Source organism: Phascolarctos cinereus, unplaced genomic scaffold, assembly GCF_003287225.1.
Source record: "Phascolarctos cinereus isolate Bilbo 61053 unplaced genomic scaffold, phaCin_HiC Scaffold_726;HRSCAF=1367, whole genome shotgun sequence".
NCBI lineage: Eukaryota > Metazoa > Chordata > Mammalia > Diprotodontia > Phascolarctidae > Phascolarctos > Phascolarctos cinereus.
This window is the reverse complement of record NW_027556098.1, coordinates 384,759,292-384,782,763: the sequence shown is the minus strand read 5'-3', so window position 1 is coordinate 384,782,763 and position 23,472 is coordinate 384,759,292. Positions and strand designations below refer to the sequence as shown.

Genomic DNA, 23,472 nt, shown 5'->3' with positions numbered 1-23,472 from the left:
TAGTAATTCCTGAAACAGATAACCACTACCACAGAGGAAGCATCAGAGCATAACTTTAGAGGCATTAGTATTAACCAATAATGCTGAGGGCTGCAACAATTTAATTTTTCAGAATACCTTACACATGAGTAATGACTTCCAAAGACAGCATCTTAGATGCACCTTTTGGCTACCAAGAAAAAAGCACAAGAAGATGAGAGTCCACGAATGTCAGACTGGAAAGGACATCATTCAGTCCGATATCCTCATGTCAAAAATGAGGGGCATGAGCCAAGAGGGAAGGCAAGACAAGGTGGTAAAAGTAGGATCTGATATCAAAAGCCCTTGGGCTGGCTCCTGACTCTATGACTTCCAACAAGCCATTTCCCCTTCCGGGGATGGTCATCACCTATAAAATCTGGGAAGTAAGGCCCAGGGGAAAGTGGCAAGAGCACTTAACTCGGACCTCACTTCCATCCCGGTTCTACCACCTCCTTCATTTGTGACCTTTTGGTGCAAGTTTCTCGACGGCTCTGTGCTGCAGGTGACTATTCTACAAAATCAAAGAGACAGACTAGATAGCCTCTGAGATCCCTTCCAATCTAACTCTAGTATCCTAGATGAAGATGACAGCACCATCTTTTTGAAAATCTTCCTTTGAAAAATATATACACTGATTACTCAAACTATTAAGGAGAGGAATAAGACTGTTTTAAAATCAGTCCTGCAAGGCTGTCCCACATTCGGGCCAGGTGAAAGAGCCTGGAAACCACAGGGCAGTGTGACTGACGGATAAAGAGCAGAGGGTGGAAGAGTTGTTCAGAAAGCCACAAATGCCCTGGGAAAGTTCTAAGTCACCTGGGCCTGTCCACTAGGACTGACTAGAAAACCAACGGAGCCCCAAAGACCAGGCTCTGAGTCTTAGCTTTCCCACTAACTAGCTGAATGATCACAAACTTTCTAACCCTATTTCCTCCTCTATTAAATGAGGCTAACAGTACCTGCATAAGGACAGCATGGTATAACAGAGAGAGAGGATGAGCCTTCAAAGTCAGGAATACATGGCTTCGAGTCCTGTTTCTGAAATATATGGTCTGTGTAACCACAGCCAAATTAACTTATTTTTTAGTGGCCCAGACATTTTCTAAAACTGTAACATACAGAGAGAGTTGCTAATCTGCATTACTGGAATAACTTTCCACAATGGGAGCTACCTTCAACTAGTAAATGCACAGACCCGCACCTGCAAACTCCTCAAAAAAACAAAACAAAAAAAGCACCAAAAACCCACCCTCCAAGGAAGCCATCAATAAGAAGAAAATCTCTAGTCAAAACATACTCAAGGGCACTTTTTTTATGATAGCAAAACATTGGAAACAAAGATAATAATCAAATAGCAAATGGTGCATGAATATAATGGACTGTGACTGCAGTATGAAACGCTGAATGTGATGGATATTGAGAAGCACGAGAGGATTACATGAACTGATGAAAAATGAAGTCAACAGAGTCCAGAAAACAACACACAGGAAGATCACAACAATGTAAATGAAAAGAACAACCACATACACATACCAAAAAAATCAAAAGGGAATGATGCAAGATCATTAAAAGTAAGCATGACTTAAAAGACAAGCTATGAGAAGCTGCTTCCAATCCATACTTTCATGGAGGGGAAAGGTCCACAAGCGTTACACATTAAAGATGATTTAATACTTTTTCGAAGTATTAATCGGTTGTGCAGATTTTTTTCCCATTTTTTGTCTTTAAAAAATTACTATTTGTTATACAAGATGGCTCTCTGGAAGAGAGGATGGAGAGGGATTATTAGGGATAGCTATGATGATATAAAAAGCAAATGACATCAATAGAAACTTCTATTTTTAAAAAAATCTACTACCTTCTACAAGCACTTCATAAACATTAATGTACTACAGAAATGAGAACTCTTATTTTTATGACTACTGAAAAGTAAAGAAAAGTCTTTATGGCAGATGTTAAGGTCCCATCTATAACTATAAACTACACATAACAAAAAAGAGGCAATAGGTCAGGGAAAGATTACACTCCTACTAAGCAGAAGGAAAGAAGTTTGGCCCTTCTCAGTTAATAAGTATGGGAATAAAGCTTCACAGCTGTTTTCTCACTAGAAGGATCATTTATTCATTATCCTTTGGAATGTATACTTCAGGGCTATATTCAAACTCTTCGCTCTCAAGAAGAGCGTAGGGCATGAAACCTCTTTCTTCCTTCCTTGTTCTCTCACACACAGCACCAGGGAAATAAAAACTGTGGGATGTAAATAGGTCAGAACAGTCAGGGGTTAAATAAAAGGAAGGGGGGAAAGGGGAGAAAACAGGAGACTCAATGGGATAGTACTATGGCTTCAATGACCAGAAAGAAACTCTTTTGGACAGAATGTGTTTAGCAAGTCACTGCTTCTAAGACTTATTTGAAACTCTAGCACCATTTATTCAACTTTAGAAAAAAGAAAAGGCATTCTATTGGTTTTTGCTTACCAAATGCCAGTGCCATAATTCTTTACTTACATGAATGACCCTTTCTAACTCAACCCATCCACTAGATCCCTTCAGTAATTCTTGAACTAGTAAGACAAGCCAGCACACTAGGATAAATTACAGGCAATAAAACAGTGTGTTTAGTCACATACACAATAACCTCACTCAGTAGGGGAAGTAGTTAAAACCTTTATCGTTTGAGAAGGCCCCTATTGTTTGGCCTGTGGCTTGTCAGGTAGATTAATTAGGCTCTTCAACAAACCATGCAGAAGAAACCTTGGATTTGTAGGTGTGAAACATTATCTGGTCATCCACAGGTCCCGTTTCTTGGTTCCTTTTATTTCAGCTCCAGACTTGATCTGTCTTCCAAACATTAGACTCCCAACTGCTTATAAGGCGTTTCAATCTGGATGTCTCACAGATACTCCAAGCTCAACAGGTCAACAATCCCAAGTTGTGTCCCCCTCCCCAGACCTGCTTCCTCCTTCTGACCTATTTCTCCCTGTAGCACCATCATTCGCTCAGTTTTCCAACTTAGTAACTTAGGGGTCATTACAAGGATGATTAATGCACCCAGGACGGAGTAGAATGATACACCCTTTTCTAGAGGCAATGGCAATATAGTAAAGTACTGATTTCATTATGGTTCCAGAGGTGGAAAGGGGGAGTGGTAGCAGTGGGGGTGGTAAGAGAGTGAAGTGAAGAATGGCTGGAGTAGCCTGATACAACAGACACAAAAGGTACTCATCAACTAGGACCTCGGGAAACCCAGTGCATGAATGCCAGGACTTTTCAGGTTAAATCCTCTAGATACATATTCTGGTCCAGGCAGCAAGACAAGGGGAGACAAAAAGGTGGGGAGCTCCATAACATGTTGGGCATCCTTCCATTCTACTCTACTCCCAATGCCACCACCTACATACAACCTTTATTACCATGTGTAGACACTACTAAGACCAGGTCTTTCCCACCTCCGCTCTTTCATCTCCAGTTAAGCGGTCACTTGCTCCCCCTGCCCAATCCCTTCACCTCATACAGCTGCTGACAGAAAAATCTTGATTATGCATAGATATATTTATGTCATTCTTCTGCTCAAAATTCTTCAGTGGCTCCCTCCTGAGAAAAGTTCATACTTACCCACACGTACAAAAATGTTCACAGCAGCTCTTTCTGTGGTGGCAAAGAACTGGAAATTGAGGGATGCCCATCAACTGGGGAATGGCTGAACAAGCTGTGGTGTATGAATGTAATGGAATACTATTGTGCTTATTATAAGAAATGATGAACAGGCGGACTTCAAAAAAAACTGGAAAGACTTGTATGGACCGATGCTGAGTGAAGTGAGCAGAACCAAGAGAACATTGTACACAATAATAGTTACGTTGTGCAATGACTAATACTGATAAACTTCCCAGCAATATAAGGATCTAAGACATCTCCAAAGGCCTCATGATGGAAAATGCTATCCACATCCAAAGAAAGAACTATGGAGTTTGAATGCAATCAAGCATACTATTTGATATTTTTTTCTCTTCTGTTGAGTTTTGTTTCCTCTTTCTGGTGGTTCCTCCTATTGGTTCTAATTTTTACTTACAACATCACTAATGTGAAAATATGTTTAATAAGAATGTATAATATATATATATCAGATTGGGCGCTGTCTTTGGGAGGGTGGTGGGGAGGAAGGAGGAGAAAAATTTTAAACTCAAAAGCATGCGGAAGTGATTGTTGATAAATCAAAAGAAATTAATGAAAAAAAGAAATAAAAAAAGAAAAGTTCATACTCCTATGCCTAGTATTCAGGGCCTTCTGCCTTCTGGTGGTGCTACCCTACATTTCTAGCCTTATCCCAAATACCAACCAAACTGTCCCCTGAATATACTATGTGCTGTCCTCAGGGCCTCTGTTCACATTGTTCCCCCTATCTAGAGCTGGAGATCTTAACTTTTTCTGTGTCAGAGAGGCATCTTTGGCAGTCTAGTGAAGCCTATAAACCCCTTGCCAGAATCATGCTGTTAAACACATGAAATGAAATAGGATTACTTTTATACATACCTTATTTATTCTGTATTTACCTATAATTTACATTTATTATGTCTAATATTTATATGTACTTTTTATATATTGACCTCAAAGGGCACAGTGGATAGTACAGGGCCTGGAGTCAGGAAGACCCAAGTTCAGACCCAGCCTCTGGCTATCTATACAACTCTAGATAAGTCACTAGCCTCTATTAGCCTCAGTTTCCTCATCTGTAAAATGGGGATAATAATCCCAGGGCCATTGTATGGATCAAATAAGATGTCTGTCAAAGTGTTTAGCATAATGTCTGGCACAGAGTAGGTGCTATATAAATGTTAGTTATCATCATCATCATCATCATCATCATATATTGTAGTCTCCCCACCTAAGTAGACTGTAAGCTCCACAAAGATGGGGCTAGGCCCTGGTTACTTTTCTATGTCCTTGAATACCTGGTCCAATACAATCTGATTACAGTAGGTCTTTAATAAATGTTTAATGAATAGAAACCGCCAAGAATGACTGTAAAGAATTAAAGTCCTAGCAGTTCCTCTACTCATGATGTAATTGTTAAGAATTATTAGTAGCAATCAAGTCAGAAAGCATTCATCTAATTAAAAGGATGCTTCTTGGATAGATACATTTCAATCTCTACTAACAGGACTGGGATCCTAGTGGCTTGAATCTAGACCATCATAACTGTAACTAAGCCTGACAACAAGATAAGATCATTTTAACTCAGACCAATTAGTACCTTGAACGAAAGGCACTCTTTTTCCTATGGAATTTGAATATAGCTCTCCCAAATGGCGTGGCAGTCTTTTCACAGCCTGTAAAACTTTAATCACTATCTCCAATATCACAACATTTTGCACAAACTCACAATTTCTCAAATTAAAAAACTGTTCATCTTTTGCCTGCTTTCCCACCTCAAAGATCAACTCTTGGCTTGATTCTTCCTTCATACAGCAAGAAAGAACCAGAGCTTTATTTTTCCAAGGGGTGGCAAACATTCTTCTCTATTTGGATTGAAAACTCAGCCAGCCAGCCAGGCCCCATGACGTCCTTGAAGCATGTATTTTTAATCCTATACAAAAATAAAGCAACCAGTATTTTCCTGACTCTCTTTGAGCAAACAAAGGTTTCTGGAAAAGGAAGGCACAGCCCAATGGATGTGAGGACTAATGGGATTGAAATAGCAAGTTTCACATACCGCATTTTCAATGACCAGCAGCCACCCATCAACAAAGTTAAAAGAGGAAGAAAGTCATTGAAAACAACTATGTTTAGACCTCAAATATAATAGAATGAGAATCTGATAGCCATCAATAACAAGCTTAACTATTTATAGGAATTAAATAAATATTAATAGCGTTATACTTCTTTTAAAAAAAAAAGCTAACATCCTACTTGTAGGAGGAAAAAGGCCTGTAAAATTTAAATGGGTCTTCCTAACAATCTCAGTGCTAAAATCACCATGTACTGACTTATAAAAAATGAATTGTGAAAGTTCAAAGCCACTCACCTAAATAATACATTTTTCCTTTCATATTCTATTCCAAGGCCAGACCTCTGACACATGTTATAAAGAATTGCCACACGATAATATAATACAGGTGTATAATTCAGCATGCTGCCAACAGAAAGAATGATGGCCTTGCCGTCCGAGGGCTTGAGGTATTTTGGGCAAGTCATTTAACTTCCTTAGACCTCTTCCCTCATCCGCAAACTAAAAGGGCTAGACAAGATGACTCTCTGAAGTCCCATCTAGTGTAAAATCAACATAACCCACACAGGCTGTACACTGTACTAGGGAACAATTTCCAAGGATAAACCAGAAGGGCAAAGACCCACTCAGCGTACCCTTTTCTTTCTTTCTTTCTTTTTTTTAAAGCAAGCCCACATTTTGCTTCCAATAGATTCTTTTCAGAGTGACCCTGGTTTCCTCAAGTGTCATGATAACCACAAAGGGCAATGGTCAACAATTCCCCCCTCAAGGATGTATCCAAAGATTCATGTGGTTACTCACACCGCAAAGTGTATTCTGGAGTTATTTCATACATGTCTAGGGCCTTTATAATCAACTAAATTTAACTCTCCTCTAATACAAAATCTCCATCTTCTACTCTGGTATTCTATATGGTACTTAATAAATGTTCACTGAACGAATAAACAAATTACACACACTGACTTCTGCCACGCAAGATGCTCGATCCCTTCTGTTTTCCCTGGTATCTGCACAGAAATGTCCTCTGGCATTCATTCCCCACTCCAAGAATACAAAGCCCTCAGGAGCCTTGCACTCAGGCATATGTGTCAGGACACACTGATTACAAATTGGGACTTACAGAGGGAAGAAGCAAGGTGAATCATCCAGTGTGGCCCTGTCGGCTACTGCAAGAGTCCAATGCTTGATGAATGAATGAACAAACGTGGAAAAGCTGAACCCTCTGTTTTCTTTCAAAACAGGAGAAGTTGTAGGATTCACAGGTCTCTGAGCCTATGTGGGTATTGCTTTATTCAAGGGCATCATGAGTAGTTGTGCCCTGTGCTGCTCCCAAAAAAAAAGCAATAAAAGGGCCTGTCTTTCCAAAGTCAAAGGATCCTTTTCCCTCTGAGTCAAAGGAGCAAGAAGCTTCTTTTCTGAACAATGACCTGAAATTGCTGGGTGGATGTAGCTACTAATCATTCACTCTTTCACACATTACAATGACCACTCATTGCAACTAGGAGTGTGAAACAAGCTGAGTAAAAGATAATTCATCGCATCTCCAGGGCCATGAGCCATAGAAGAACAAAACAAATGCCACACAAGAGGAAACCAATAATCCAGAAAACTCTGAATCCTGTCTATGACAACAGCACTCAGGAAACATTTCCAATTGACAATATCAATAAAGAAGTTATCAGTGTCCCCTAAACACTGCTAGTTTTTCTTAACCTAGCACAGCGTTTTTATTCTTGAATTTATCAAAGCCTTCTTGTAAATATGTTTTCAGTACCACTTTGGGGGGCGAGACTGCACCATGGAAAGAGCACAGCACTCGAAGCCAGAAGAAGAGGACTCCAGCGCCCAGCTGGGCAAGTTACTGAAGTCTCTGGACTCAGTTTCCCCTCCTGCTAAATTAGGAAGTTGGACTAGAGCACTTCTAAGGGTTCTTCCATCCATGGTATTCCATAATTCTCTAAGTTTCATATATTTACTTCCCAATGTGTAAGTAGAACTTCCTCTTATTTGTCCTAAAGCTGTCTTTTTGAAGCTTCAAGGGCAGACTTTCAGGTCTAGTATTCTAGAAGTTTGTAAACAAGTCCTTGTCCATGACAACCAAGCCCTTCAGAGTCTGACCTGCTTTTCACGGCTCCACCACTTTTCTCCTTCCAATGTTAAAGTGCTATTTGTTGTAGGCTTTTCTCCTAAGGAAAATCCCTCAAATCCTAGATCATTATAGCTGCCTTCCTTGAAGGCAGGGATTATTAACCTGGGGTCTATGAATTTGGCTTTTAAAAAATGTCACAAACTGTATATCAACACAACAGGTGTCCTTTGTAGTCCTACGTATTTTATTTTATGAATTTAAAAACACAGTTCCATGAAAGAGTTACTAGGCTTCATCAGACTGCCAAAGGGCATCTGTGACACAAAAAAGGTTATGAATCCCTACCCAAAAGTCTAGACTTTCTCCAGCTCCACATCTATCTGTAGGGACTTGACCTGCACATAGTAATGGAGAGTAGATACAAGAGGGCTCTGTACAATTATAGCAGCTAGCATTTATATAGTACTTTAAGGTTTGCAAAGCGCTTTACAAATATTTTCTCATCTTATCCTTACAAACATAAGGAAGCAGGTGCTATTATTGAGTCCATTTTACAAATAAGGAAACTGAGGTTAAGAGAGATTAAGTGACTTGGCCAGGGTCACACAGCTCAGAAGTATCTGAGGCAGGACTGAAAGTCATGTCTTCCTAACTCCAGGTCCAACTCTTTTTCCACTGCACCACCTACTTGTTAAATTTTGTTACTTTAAACCCTTTGCTGAAGAGACCCTGCAATCTACCGGCCTGTTTGACTGAAGCAACACAGCACATTGCTGTCTTTAGAGGTATAAGATTTAAAGAATATCTAGTCCAACCCAATCACTTTTGCAGATGACAAATCTGAGGCCCAGAGAATGGGAACTGATGTGATAAAGGTCACACAGTCTCCATCTAGTATATAACTCCTAAATTTCTTTCTTAGTTTTTAAGTGACCAAAATGAACAGTTTTGAAAGCATAGTTATTTCCCCCTAAATATATGTGACATTTTTAACTGATTGCTCAAGAAGCTATGAATTGATCTAATTGTTCTAAAAAACAATCTGGCATTATACAAGAAGAATACAAGGAAGTGAATGACAACAAGAAAATACCGCTAATGTACAAAAATGTTCATATCACATTATTTGTAACAATAAAAACAAGTGGGGAATAGCTGAACATATTACAGTATACAAATATAATGGAATATTGTTGTGCCATAAGGAATGATAAGCATGTAGAATTCAGAAAGAAACATTTTATAAAGTGATGATGAGCAGGCAAAGCAGGGCCAGAAGAATATGCTATAAAATGATTGCTGTAAGGTCAATAAAGTCAACATGAAGAAGCAACAAAATTCTGGTTGCACATTAAGTGCCAGCACTAATATCAAACTACCAAAGCTTGGGTTTTTTTTCCAAAAAGGGAGAAAACTATGAGAAAGAAAAAAGAGAGAGAAAACAGTATGCTTTGATCTGACTCCACAGTTCCTTCTCTGGATGTGGAAAGGATTTTTCATCGTGAGTCTTCTGGATTTGCTTAGATCACTGTATTGCTGAGAAGAGTTAAGTCTAACAAAGTCAGTCATCCCACAATGTGGCTATTACTATGTTCAATGTTCTCCTGGTTCTGCTCATTTCACTCTGCATCAGTTCATATAAGTCTTTCCAGATTTCTCTGAAGTCCACCTGCTCATCATTTCTTATAACACAACAGTATTCCATTACATTTATATACCACAGCTTGTTCAGCCATTCCCCAACTGATAGGAATGGCCACTTCTTTGCCACTACAAAAGGAGCTGCTATAAATATTTTTGCACATTTGGGTCCTTTTCCTGTTTTTATGATCTCTTGGGGATGCAGGCCTGGCAGTGGTATTGCTGGAACAAAGGCTATGCACACAAACTACCAAAGTGAAAGAACATATTCTTCTTTTCTTTAGTCATCAAGAACCAAATTTTTCTCAGGGAATGTACTTTGTAAATGTTGGGGTTTTGTTTTGTTTTTGTTTTTGCAAGGGGGAGAGGGGGCGGCTTGGATGTGGGGATGTGGTTTTGTCACATCCAAATACAATGTACCAGCAAACCACCATTTTAAAAAATGTATTTGACCTCAGCTAAGTCACTTCCCCTCTCTAGGCCTCAGTTTCTTAAATTTATAAAATGGGAGAGTTGGCCTAGGATTTCTAAGGGTTCTCTCTGTTCTAAAATGGCTTCATTTTCCAATACTCATTTCTAGTTGAGCTCATGGGCTTACACGCCAGCCACAACATAGGTTCTAGACATCATCTTGCCATTTCTCTCCACTGGCTTGGCATTTTATTTCAATGGTGCCATTTACAAGCCAGACTACTCCACTGTGCATTCCATCTTCCAAATCATATACAAAGATTTTAAATGGTACTGGTTCCAGCAGGAATACCTAGATGATTTCAGAGTTACTTTATCTAAAGAAGTACCTAAGGGGCAGCTAGGTGGCACAGTGGATAGAGCACTGGCCCTGGATTCAGGAAGACCTGAGTTCAAATCTGGCCTCAGACACATAACACTTACTAACTGTGTGACCCTGGGCAAGTCACTTAACCCCACTGCCAAGCCAAAAAAAAAGAACAAAAAAAGAAGTACCTATCTGTCTCTATGATTATTTCCCAGTTGACTGTGCTCTGAGTTTTACTGCCTGTTTTATCTATAGGAAAAGCCTTTGCCTTTAACTCTGGAGAGTTTTTTTTTTGTTTTTTAAATGAAGCCTTTGATATGAAATCTTGTCAAAGGCATTTTGAAGATTTTAAAACTCCACTGGTTCCCTCTTTAGTAATGTAATTATTCACCATCTCCTAGAATTCTAGAGGGGTAATGCAGCACTTACCTTACAAAAAACTGTTACCTTTCCCTCAACAGGTTATCTTAAGTAATCACTGATTTCTATTACAAAAAATTACAGGTTCTAGTAGCTGGCCCAATATGAAAGTGAGATCCATGAATGTGAAGTTCCTAGGCTCCCCTGAAGCCTTCTCTCAGAAGAGGGGCACACTTCCTATCAGTTACTCCGGCACAGTGGTCATTTATACAATTTACAAAACCCAACTTCCACTAAAGTCCTTTTCTAAGGCCTCCCAGTGGTATGGAGGGGAGGGACCCTGGGCTCTCAAAGATTATGCCAATGAAATGCAAGTCCTGGCAGATCCTACAAAGCTGGAGGGACTGAAGTCTGGGTACCACAAGAGACATCCACCTCTAGCCTAGGGATCATCTTAGCTAATCACCAGAAGGTAGCTACTCACTTACTTCAGCCACAGCAATCTGGGAAGAGTTTACAAAGCCAGAGAGAGATTCTGAAGCACACTGGTGGAAGAAGTATCCACAACAATGAAATGATAACTCCCTGAAGTATGAGTTCCTTCAAAACTCTTAGATGGAAGCCAGTCTATCCTGGTGTTTTATTTACATCTAATTGATTTATCATGTCTAAAACATGCTGTTTGTTCACTATTGTTTCTCCACTCTAATGGATTTACCTCAAAGCACAATTTGGAAATGTGACCCTTCAGCGACAGCAGCAGCAGTAACAACAAAAATTAAAATCAGTTTTTTATTATATTATTTTAATTTTTAATTTTTATTTATTATTATTTAACTATATAAATATAGTTCTTTAAGCTTTATAAACACTTTCTATTACCCTACCTGATCCTTGTTAACAGTCCTGGGAGATAGGTAATGTTACTATCCCCATTTTACAGATGAAGAAAATGAGGCAGACAGGGTTTAAGTGATTTGCCCAGGGTCACACAGTTAGGGAGTGTCTGGGGCTGGATCTAAACTCCTGCCTTCCTGATTTCAAGTTCAACCGTCTACCCATTAATCTACCTAGGTGACTAAAGACTGAGGAAAAGACACTGATTTTGTCTCTGACTTTTTCATCACCTACAAAACATCTTGCATAAGTCACCTCTGGTTCTCTAATTGTATTTCCACCTTTGCTTTCCCTAAGAATATCTTATGTGCTGATTCAGAGGAACCCTAGCAAAGCATTCTTCATATCTGCTTTTTGCCCACCTCATTTCAGGCTCAGCCCCGACCAGCTGCCCTGGAGGCTAAAAAGGGAAATGGCACCAGAAGGGAACAGGTCTCTTGGGGTCAAATGAAAACCCAGAGTCTTGCTGGATAAGCATATTTGGGACATTTCATCCCTGCCAGCCTCGCCTTCCTCATCTGTAAATTAGGATCAATAATATCTGTACTACCTGCCTTATAGGATTATTGCAAGGAAAGCACTTTGTAAACCCTGGACACCACAGAAATGTGGGGTCTGTTATTTCCTGCTCTCACTCTCTCAGTACTTCTCCCAACAGTCTCTTTTACTATAAATAAAATTTTCTTTTTTCTTTTTTTTTTTTTTGGCTAGGCAATGGGATTAAGTGACTTGCCCAGGGTCACACAGCTAGCAAGTGTTATGTGTCTGAGGCCGGATTTGAACTCAGGTCCTAATGAATCCCGGGCCGGTGCTGTATCCACTGTGCCACCTAGCTGCCCCTATAACTAAAATTTTCCAAAATATTCATGTCTATCTTTTCCTAACCTTTGTTTTCTCATTGTTTAGGAAAAAACTGAAAAGTATGCTATGAATTATGGAAAATAGCAATGTACACCTCCAAGGTTTCATTACTAATACCTACATACTACAAAAAAATACTACTTTTCAAAATATTTGTGCAACAGCCTTATGTAGTTGTTCTTTTCCCCTCTCCCACAATAAAACTGAACTCCCATTATGAAAGCTAGTTCATGGTGACATGGTGCACCCACTTCTTCTATTAGTAAAGAAAATGCTGGCCTTGAAGTCAGGACATCTGGGGTCAAATCCCCATTTCAAATACGATCCATTTTACAGTGGGCAAGGTTGGATTCAATGGCCTCTAGGCTTTTTTCCATCTGTAAATCTAAGACCCTCCTCTCAATTAAGGCCATTCTATTTCCTTTCTAACCAACAGACACCACAGTCTGAAGCACTGACAGAGGAGTGCATCCAAGTTACTCAGGGTACTGGCAGCCAAGCCACATGAGAACAACTGAAGGAACTACAGCTATTGAGGCTGAAGAAGAGAAGTGACAGGAAGCATGCCAGGCGTCTTGATGCGTCTGAAGGACTGTCATGTCAAAGCGAGAATCTGTCTCAGAGGGCAAGAATTCAGAACAATGGGAATCTGCTGAGAGGCAAATTTCAGCCTGATATAAGGGAAAATATCCTAACTGTCCAAAAGCATAACAGACTGCTCCTGGAGGTAGTAAGTACCACATTACTGGATGTTTTCTAGCATACACTGAATGTTCACCACTAGTCTGGAATGTTGCAAAGGCTATTCCCGCTCAGATATAAATTGGACTAAATGACCTCTGAAGTCCTTCCTAGTTCTGAGATTAAGGACCATGGGCTGTTTATTTAGCCGCTCTCTCTACCCAGCCCTTCTGCCTCACTCAATATTTAGCAGGCCTTCTCCCCAAGGGCCAGCAAAACTCTATCGCATCACCTTGGAAGGTTTCAGGAGAAAGGGGCTGGGGGGAAGGGAGAGAAGGCTCCTCAAGGAAAAGGGAGCATGAGAAGTTTCACAATGGGACCTCAGAAGAAAGAATAAAAAATTCCTACCCTTATAAAGCTACATGGTGTTTCTTCATGGGTCATCTGCAAAATTATACCTATAGAGTAAAGCTTATATAGACTTCCATTTAGAACTCAAAGACTTACGTCATATAGCATCACCCAAGCCTTCCCTGCCAAACATTTATGTATTCTATATTCACTTAATAAATCATGACTAAAGTGTATGAATCACTTAGGATTCCAGAAGACTCATATCCTAACACACGCGAACAGTTTATTTACATATTTAAGACAAAACATCGTTCCCAGGAGAATCACTAACGGACTGGGCCAAAAACAGAAGAGGGCAGAGAAAAGAACATGGAACACTTGACTCCACTTCTTCTAGCAGCTTCACCTCGTTTGTCAATTTCATTTCCTAAGTATGGATAATAAGAATAATAATTAAATCTCACTCTTCCTAACAATATTCTTTGTACAACCCATGGTTTGCTTAAGAGATACCAAGAGTAGTCTTACTTGCTAGCAATCAGAAAGTCAATCAACTGTGATCCAAAAGTTTTTATTAAGCACTTACAACATACCTAGCACTGTGCTAGGGAAAACAGGTACACATCTCTTGATACTTTGTCTTATGTGATTCCACAAAAAATCGACCAATTCTTTATTTCAAAATCAAAGCTTGCTCCCTCCCTCACCAAGAGATTAAAGATTTAAATATTTATCCAAAAGAGTAACACAGATATATCTCCCCTGAAGAAAAACAATATCATTTGTATATAGAATCATCCAAGTGGATATCCAAAGATTCATTAGCCTTAACTATAATAATTTCATTCAAAATCTGTTAAACACACACAATGACGTCTTTCCCGCAAGGTATGCTGCAGCACTGAAGTTCTAAAAATGAAGAACATAGCTATGACTCTTACAAAAATACCAGATACCACATCACACCTATCAGATTGGCTAACATGACAAACTAGGAAAATGATAAATATTGGAGAAGATGTGGGAAAACTGGAACACTAATGCATTGCTGGTGGAGTTATACACTGATCCAACCATTCTGAAGAGCAATTTGGAACTGTGCCCACAGGGGTATAAAAATGTGCATGCCCTCTGACCCAGCAATAGCACTTCCAGGTCTGTATCCCAAAGAGATCATACAAATGGGAAAAGGACCCACATGTCCAAAAATATTTATAGCAGCTCTTTTTGTGGTGCAAAGAATTAGAAATTGAGGGGATGACCATCAATTGGGGAATGGCTGAACAAGCTGTGCTGTATGAATGTAATGGAATACTATCATGTTATAAAAAATGATGAGCAGGCAGACTTCAGAAAAATCTGGAAAGATTTATATGAACTGATGCAAAGTGAAATGAGCAGAAACAGGAGAACACTGAACACAGTAACAGTCACACTATGAGATGACTGACTTTGATAGACTTAGCTCTTCTCAGCAATGCAAGGATCTAAGCAAATCCAAAAGACTCACGATGGAAAATGCTTTCCACATCCAGAGAAAGAACTGTGGAGTCTGAATGCAGATGGAAGCAGACTATTTGCTCTCCTTTTTTTTTGGTTGTTTTGTTTTATTTCTTCTTTGTCATGGTTCTTCCCATTAGTTCTAATTCTTCTTTACATCATGACTAATGTGAAAATATGTTTAATATGAATGTATAAGTAGAGCCTATATCAGACTGCACCCTGTCTTGGGGAGGAAGGAAGAGAGAGAGGGGAAGAAAAATTAAAATTCAAAATTCAAAATCTTATGGAAGTGAATGTTGAAAATGAAAAATATGCTCTTTATCTTTGGTCAATGTTTATGATGGGAGACGTTTAAAATTTTAAACAATAGAACCTTAAACTCTTCAGAAGACAAGCACTGGGGGAGCCCCAGGAGCAAATGGAGCATATCACTGGAGCAAAGGACAAGAAGAGAAACTCAGACGTGTTCTCTTTTCACTCTCAACAAAAATGACAAATTCTCCTTTGATATGCTCCTGACTATAAACACAACCTACAATCTAAGGAGCCCTCTGGGACGACGCTACACTAAATTCTAGGAAAGGAAGCACTAACCTCTCATTTTTTGGTTAAAGACTTACTATGTGAGAACCGCTGAGTGATCGGGGTTCCAGGGTAGGGATAAGTTCGACTCTCCCACTGAATGTTTCCTTCCTGGACAGCCTTAATAAAGCCATGATAACACTGGTGGGCCACACCTGTAGAAAAATGAAGGGAAACATGTCAGTGAATGTATAACATGACTTAGAAATCAAAGATCATCATGAATAACAGAATTTTAGAGTGACTAAGACTAACGATCATTTAGCTGAACTTCCTCTTTTCTACAGGTAAGAATCTGGGCCCAGAAAGCTTGAACGATTTCCCAATCTCAAAGTTAATTAATGAGAGATGGGACTAAGTCCACAACGCCCTAACCCTCTTTATCATTAAGGCTGAGGAGTGGCAGCTTAGTGAGGGGAACACACTCACACTCTACCTTTTTAGGCAGTCTACATTTTCCATCTCTACTAAGGACAAATCTGGAGAAAATGTGTTTAAATCAGATTTGTTAGATGTGAGAATGTAAACCCTAGACTTTAAGACACCAGATTCCAAAATGTTCAGTGCAAAGTAGGATCCTGAGTCTGAGAATCTAGAAGCGAAGACAGCTCAAGAGGGAAGGATTTCAAAAACAAAAGCGTGACATTCACGACACAGGTTAGGGACTGGGACCTCTCAGGGCCTTTCCAACTCTGAAATTCTATAACTCTGTGTATACAAGAAGGGGACCAAGTCAAAAACTGTGACACCCCCCTAGACTCAAAAGGAGCTGGATCTTTAGTAGTTAGATCATATAACTGTTAAGATGATGAGAGTCTCAAAACAATTTTCCCACTTCAAAGAGGGTAGAAAAACAGCTGCCATCAATGCCAGGATTTCAAAGTTTCATATTATTCTGAGAGGCTGAGAGTTCGACAGTGTGACAACTGAAGGCGCTGCAGCCCTAAAGTATAGTTACAGCCCCTCTCTACCAAAACGACATGGCTGCCAAACGTGACACACAGTTGAGTCCACACATTTCCATCTCATCTCTCTCACTATTTCCCATGTTTTTCTCCCGTGTGCCAAACCCATACCCTCGCAGCACAGACAGAAGTAGGTAGGCCAGGCCAGTTTCACTCTAGGCCCACTTGGGAAGCTTCAACACAGACCTTGGCTGTCCAGTGTGACAGAATTCTTGTGAGCCCTGACTTACAAAATATTCCAATCACAAGATCATAAGATTTAGAGCTAAAAGAAAACTTGGAGACCATCTAGTACCTGCTCCTTATAGTACAGATGAGGAAAATGAAGCCCAGAAAAATTCATATAGATGTCGTATCAATTAGAGCTAAAATTCAAACTCAATCCCAGTTATCAAGTGGAGATTTAACTCCAAATCTAATTTTCTTTCCATTACATCATAATGCATCTAAACAATATCTACTTACTGAAACCAGATCAAGATTCTTAAAGACCACAGTTCTGCAGGTAATTTTTCTACGTTTCTCACTGACCTAAGGAATACACCTTAGGACTGTCTGATACCCCTTTAAAAGTATTCCCCGTAACAATTTTAGCTGTCATGTTCACATCTGAAAGGAGTGCTTTGATAGATGATGCTGACTTGATTTCAATGTTAATTCATCTGATCTATACTCAGTATCCTGACTTGACAGGTCAAGATGGAACAAAAGGAGCCCAGTAATTGCTAACTATTAAACAATGATACAAAAAAAGTTAGCCAGTGGAAAACTGGGAGGGAGGCAGGAAGGGGGCATAAAAAGAACAACAATCATTTATAACAATCATGACACAGAGACTAAGTGGCTTTTCTTCATGTCGATGAAATTATCTTTTACAGTGACAAGACAGTTGAGAACAGAATCTAAGTTTGATGGGACAATGTGAAATTTATCCCCAACTTTTATTATTGAAGAACTGTGCAATTTACCGGATCGAGTCTCTTCCCCTTTCTGGGTCTGTTTTCTCATTTATAAAATAAAGCAACTGGTATTCAATGACCTCTCTTCCTGCTCCAAATCTATGAGCTTCTGATCTCTAGCACTACCCAGACAAATGCACTGAAGGAACTGTTCACAGGTCTGGCTGATTGACGGAAAGAAAGTGTCTGACTTTGCTTATCTTCTAATATAAACAAAGATGAACCTCAAGAGGCCAAATAAATTAAGAGTCAAGGACAGCAAGCACCTGAAGCAAAGTTCTGAAGCAAAAGACAGATTTCCAAAGGTCTAATGAGCGTGTTTTTGGTAGCACAGGCCCTACCTTTAATAAGTCGGTACCACTGTTTGCAGACAAGGGCTGAGGTTTTGTGCTCCTGATACGGTGAGAGAAAAGACAGGATATATTCCAGAACCTCTTCAGGCAGCTCAGACATAGACCTGTTATGTCTTGTCTCCTCAATCTCCAGTTCAGGGCGGGGTTCCTCATCTTGCTCCATTGTCCCCTCCACTCCAGCTTCTTCTTGGTCCACGGCCATGAAGCTGTCATCCTCACTGTCCGAGGAACTGGCCATGGCATTCCCCTTGACGGCTGCAGAAGGAGAGAGAGAAAAATCATTCGAACACACAGATGTATTCTGGCATGGCTCTGATGTGGGGCACAGCCACAGCTTTGAAACCAGTTTTATTTAAAGAAAGTTTTATTTACGTCTTTACCCACCTGGCTTATAGGCAGCTTCAGTCTGCCATATGCAACTGGAATTTGAAATCTATGCTAGGAATCAAAGAGTCACTGATGACTCCTGAATGGATTTTTCTCTACTAAAAATCAGCCAATTTGGGTCAAATTTGGGCCTGACACAGTTCTCCAGTAACACTTCTAAGGAAAGGACTTAAGAAGATGGCAGCAAAAGAATCATCCTCCACCTTTCCTTGGCTAGAGGCAACAATCCAGAGTCTTAAACTGAGAAAGATCAATAGGTATCCCACGTACACAGTACCTTCAGCCTCTGTGGGGAGAGGAGATGAAGATGACAGCCAGCATTCTGCTTTCTGCCACACTTCCTCACATTACACAAACACACTAAATGTGCCAGAATGTGCTACTGCCTCTAATACAAGTGGAACATGTCAACTACAAAATATTCCAATCACAAGATCGTAAGATCTAGAGCTAGAAAAAACTTGGAGACCATCTAGTACCTGTTGGGAAGCCCAGAAAAATTTAAACAGGTATCACATCAATTACAGAGCTAAAATTCAAACCCAATCTCAATTATCAAGGGGAGATTTAATTCCAAATCTAATTCTCTTTCCATTACATCATACTGAACCTAAACAATATTTACTTACTGAAACCAGATCATGACTCTTGAAGACAACAGTACTTCAGGTAATTTTTCTACATTGCTCACAGGCTCTTGTAATGTACAAAGTGCATGTAACTACAGGAAAGATCACGGACAAGACCTACATGGTCCCTTTAAGAATGCTGGCTGCTTATCTACTTTTCCCAGTTTCATAACTCCCAACTACTGTACCAAACGAGGAAATCTTTCTTCCTTGAGTTTGAAGATATGATACTAATACTATTCAACTTTATTTTCTAAGAACATGGGTGTAAGAATGCATCTGTAGCTGAATTAAATGCAGCATCTATTTGACTAACTGTGGACCCTGTTACTGTATCTAGATTTCAAAGGCATTACACAGCTACAAGGATCACGATGTACGCAAGGTAGATACATACAGGAATGAAATCCCCAATCAATGTGTACATCCTGTCTGAAAACCTGCTCCTAGTCAAAGGAAACCCTTTAAAATGCTCTTCTAATGTGTTTAATATGATTGCACATGTATGACCTATATCGGATTGTATGACATTGGGGGGGAAGAAGGGGAAGAAAATTTAAAACTCAAAATCTTGCAAAAATGAATGTTGAAAACTAAAAATAAATAAAATGCCCTTCCAACACAAGAGAATGGAGGTTTTTCATTTGCAATTTCTGAAACAATGTGATAGGCTACACCAATCACAGGATATAAAGTCAAAGGCTCTATATTTGAAACTTTGATTCTGCTATTTACATGGGTGACCTTAAGCAAGTCAGTTCCTTAATCTGGTTCTCAGTTTCCTGATCTGTAAAATGATGGGATTTGGAATAGAAGTAATTGCGAAGGCCTCATTCAGGTCTAGATCCCATGATTTACCACTTGTCATGTTTTAATACAGGTCCTAAGTCACTATGCTACATGAATGATCCATATAAGGTCAATGATTTGTAACAAAAAAGTTCTCTGAGATGTTCACCTTATTGCTACCCTGAATACCAAAGGATGGTAGAAAGGGCACAGAATCTGAAGTCAGAGAATTTGAGTTTGACTTCCGATGCTGCCACTCATTATCTGAAATTTGAAAAATGAAGCCTCACTTTTCTCATTTATTGAATGAGATAGTTGAAAGAGATGACGTCTCAGGTCCTTTCTAGCTCCAAATCCATGATTCCATGACCTTAAAGTTGTTTGGAATTTTACCATGTATCACTGGTGAACTTTAAAGAACTCAATCCTGTAAGACCTGGAGTTCTAAGTAAACCTCAAAGACACCAGTCACATCTCTAGAACAGGGGTTTTTAACCTTTTTTGTGTCATGGACTCTAGCAGTCTGCTGAAGCCTGTGGACCCCTTTTCAGAATAAAGTTTTTAAATACATAAAATAAAAAGGATTACAGCAGAAACCAATTTTCTTTTTAAAAAGTTCATGGGTCCCATAAAACCCCTGTTCTAAAAGGGCAATTGTTTCTCCATTTACATAAAAGTATTTAAGTAACAGCCACACACACAGTAAGAACACTGAGATGGGCCCAAATGCATTACTCTGAAATGATATGCTCACCACTGTTTTACAGAGTGCTCCATTTTGACTCCGTTGATTCAACCATGAAATTACCTCTCTTACTCCTAGAAGATACACAGACATTTTGATGCTTTGAATTATGAATTTCTTTTGTTTTCCTACAAATTGTACAAAAAGTAACTAATAAAAAATATAATTGCATCTTGGATCTTTAACTGATTAACCTGATGCATGTGATCTTGTGATTTTCATGCCGAGTTTACCAGTGTCCTTGTCTAGGCCTCTTGCCCTCTCCCTTCTGAGGCAAAGGGAAACAGACAAAGCCCTGGCCTAGAACCCCACATTCTGGGTTCAGCCTCTCCTGCCCCATGACCTCATACCAGGCAGCTGCACAACTTCACTTTCCCTCTGCAAAATAATTTCCTATCTATCTAATAAGGATTAGGCTACAAATTAAATACCTATCGTATTGAAGAGGTTTTGAATTCTTTGGAGGAGAATGGACAAATTCAAGGAATTATTAGATTTAAAGAAATTCAGAATGGGAATGGGTTCACTTCATTGTGAAAAGTAACAAGCTTCTGGTGGCCTCTAAGAATTGATCCAATAATTCTGGAAGCAATTCAAAATTATGACAAGAAAATGACAAAAATGTCTGTACTCTGTGACCTAGAGATCCTACTACACAGCATAAACCTCAGAGAAGTCAAAGATAGAAAAGTCTCTTATGCAACAATACATTTATGGCACTATTTGTTATAGTAGCAAAGAACTAGAAACAAAATAGCTGCCTATCTATTTGGGGAAATGGCAAAACAAATTCTGATAAATACATGTAATGGTACATTATTGTGTAGCAAGGTGTCACAGTAGTGTTGGGCTTGAAGTGAGGAAGACCTGGGTTCAGATCCAGTCTCAGACCCTTCCTACCTGTGTGACCCTAGGCATATCATCTCTCTCACCCTCAGTTTCCCCATATGTAAAATGGCGACAATAACAGCACTACTCTCTCAGGGTTGTTGTGAGGATCAAATGAGATAACCTAGGTACTACACTGCAAACTTTAAAGAAATATAGAAATGTGAGCAACTATCATTCTAAGTAAGGAACATGAAGACCACAAAGAAGCACAAAAACTACCTGAAATATGCAGAACCAAACATCAATATAAACCATAACAATCACGTAAAAATGAACACTTGTAATTATAATGACCAAGCTTAGCCCAGAAAAAGCACTAAGAAAATGGATGGGCTTCTCTTTCTTCTTTGCAGAGGGGGGAGCTTGTGGGTGTGGACTACAGCACGTACTGTCTAACTTGGCTAAACTGCTTTTTCATGCTTTGTTTTAAGGAATGACTCCTAGGGGAAGGGAATAGGAAGGAAGCGTAAGTGATGAAAACACAAAATATACTAATTTTTAAATATCAAAAAAAGTCAGTTTCTTCTATTGTTACCCACATCTTGCTAAACATGTGCTTTAAGCTCTTTTTTTTGGTGGCAAAGAATTGGAAATTGAGGGGATGCCCATCAATTGGGGAATGGCTGAACAAAGCTGTGGTATATGAATGTAATGGAATACTATTTATTGTGCTATAAGAAATGATGAGCAAGAAGACTTCAGAAAAACCTGGAAAGACTTGTATGGACTGAGGCTGAGTGAAGTGCGCAGAACCAGGAGCATGTTGTACACAGTTAACAGCCACATTGTGCAATGACCAACTCTGTTAGACTTAATTCTTCTGAGCAATGTAAAGATCTAAGACATCTCCAAAAGTCTCATGATGAAAAAATGCTATCCACATCCAGAGAAAGAACTATGGAGTTTGAATGCAGATCAAAGCATACTATTTGCTCTTTTTTTCCCTCTGTTTTGTTTTGTTTCCTCTTTCTTGTGGTTCCCCCATTGGTTTAATTCTTCTTTACAACATAACTAAAGTGAAAATATGTTCAATAGGAATGTATATGTAGAGCCTATATCAGACTGCACACCGTCTTGGAGAGAGGCAGAGAGGGAGGGGAAGAAAATGTAAAACTTAAAAGCTTATGGAAGTGAATCTTGAAAACTAAAGATAAATTAATTAATTTTTTAAAAAAAGAAAGAAAGAAATGGTGAGCAGGAAGATTTCAGAAAAACCTGGAAAGATTTGCATGGTCTGATGCTGAGTGAAGTTAGTAGAACCAGAACACTGTACACAGTAACAGCAACATTGTGCAATGACCCACTCTGACAGACTTAGGTCTTCTTAGCAATAAAATCTAAGAAAATTACGAAAGACTCATTATGGAAAATGCTATCTACATTCACAGAAAGAACTATGGAGTCTGAATGCGGATGGAAGCATACTATTTTCTTTTTTTTTCTTTCTCATGGTTTTCCCCTTTTATTCTGATTCTTCCTTCACAACATGACTGATGTGAAAATATGTCTATTAGGACTGTACACGTATAGCCTATATCAGACTACATGTGGTCTTGGGGAGGGGAGAGGGAAAGGAGGGAGAAACAAAATCTGGAATTCAAAATCTTATAAAAGTGAATGTTGAAAATTATCTTTACATGTAATTGGAAAAAGATAAAATACTACTAAGTGGAAAAAAATCTGCTTTGATACCTCTTCAAAAGATATAAAATTTGGAGTTCTAACAAGGAAAGCCATGAAGAAAGCTCATAAAAAAGTCTCTGAACTTTCTACTGCTATGAAGCTTACAACTGTGTCTTCCAAAGTAGGTGACTGCTGTTGCTTACATAGCAGATGTCAGAGTCAACAGGGGTTTTAGAGATTATCTGGTATAATCCTTACATTTTGTAGAAGAGAAAGTTAGCTGATGCCACCAGGCACCTGAGGCAAGCTGCACAAAATTTACCTTCAACACCGTAAGGACATGGCTGAGTAGGCAGGAGCTCACAGCAGGTGAAGCTACCACAGTGGAGGGAAGATACACACCATCGAATAGATTCCTATTTTAAGTCACTATTTCAGCTAATTAGGTGCTCAGCTCAATTGTTCATACATTGCTGAAGAAGATTTGCATGTATAACCAGCACCTTCTGTACTCTGGTGCCCTCGAGTAAAGCCCAAGTTCACCTTGCCCTAGTTACAACTCTGTCTAGAACAGTAAAAAAATTATTTGCCCAAGGCCTCATGGCAGCAGATTCTAGACTTCCAGAATCATGGAATT

The 23,472-nt window shown here is 39.3% G+C and overlaps 1 protein-coding gene across 2 annotated transcripts in view; it reads right to left on the bottom strand.

Annotated features, from left to right (window-relative positions):
- The window catches only part of FBXO42 (F-box protein 42), a 103,530-nt gene that overhangs the window by 44,111 nt on the left and 35,947 nt on the right, over positions 1–23,472 (bottom strand). For both annotated transcript variants that reach the window (XM_020972943.2, XM_020972935.2), the window contains exons 2-3: positions 17,760–18,026; positions 15,533–15,649 (exon numbers count right to left, since the gene is read on the bottom strand). In XM_020972943.2, the coding sequence (XP_020828602.1) occupies positions 15,533–15,649; positions 17,760–18,009 (367 nt within the window). In that variant the 5' untranslated portion in view covers positions 18,010–18,026. The remainder of the gene's footprint in view (positions 1–15,532; positions 15,650–17,759; positions 18,027–23,472) is intronic.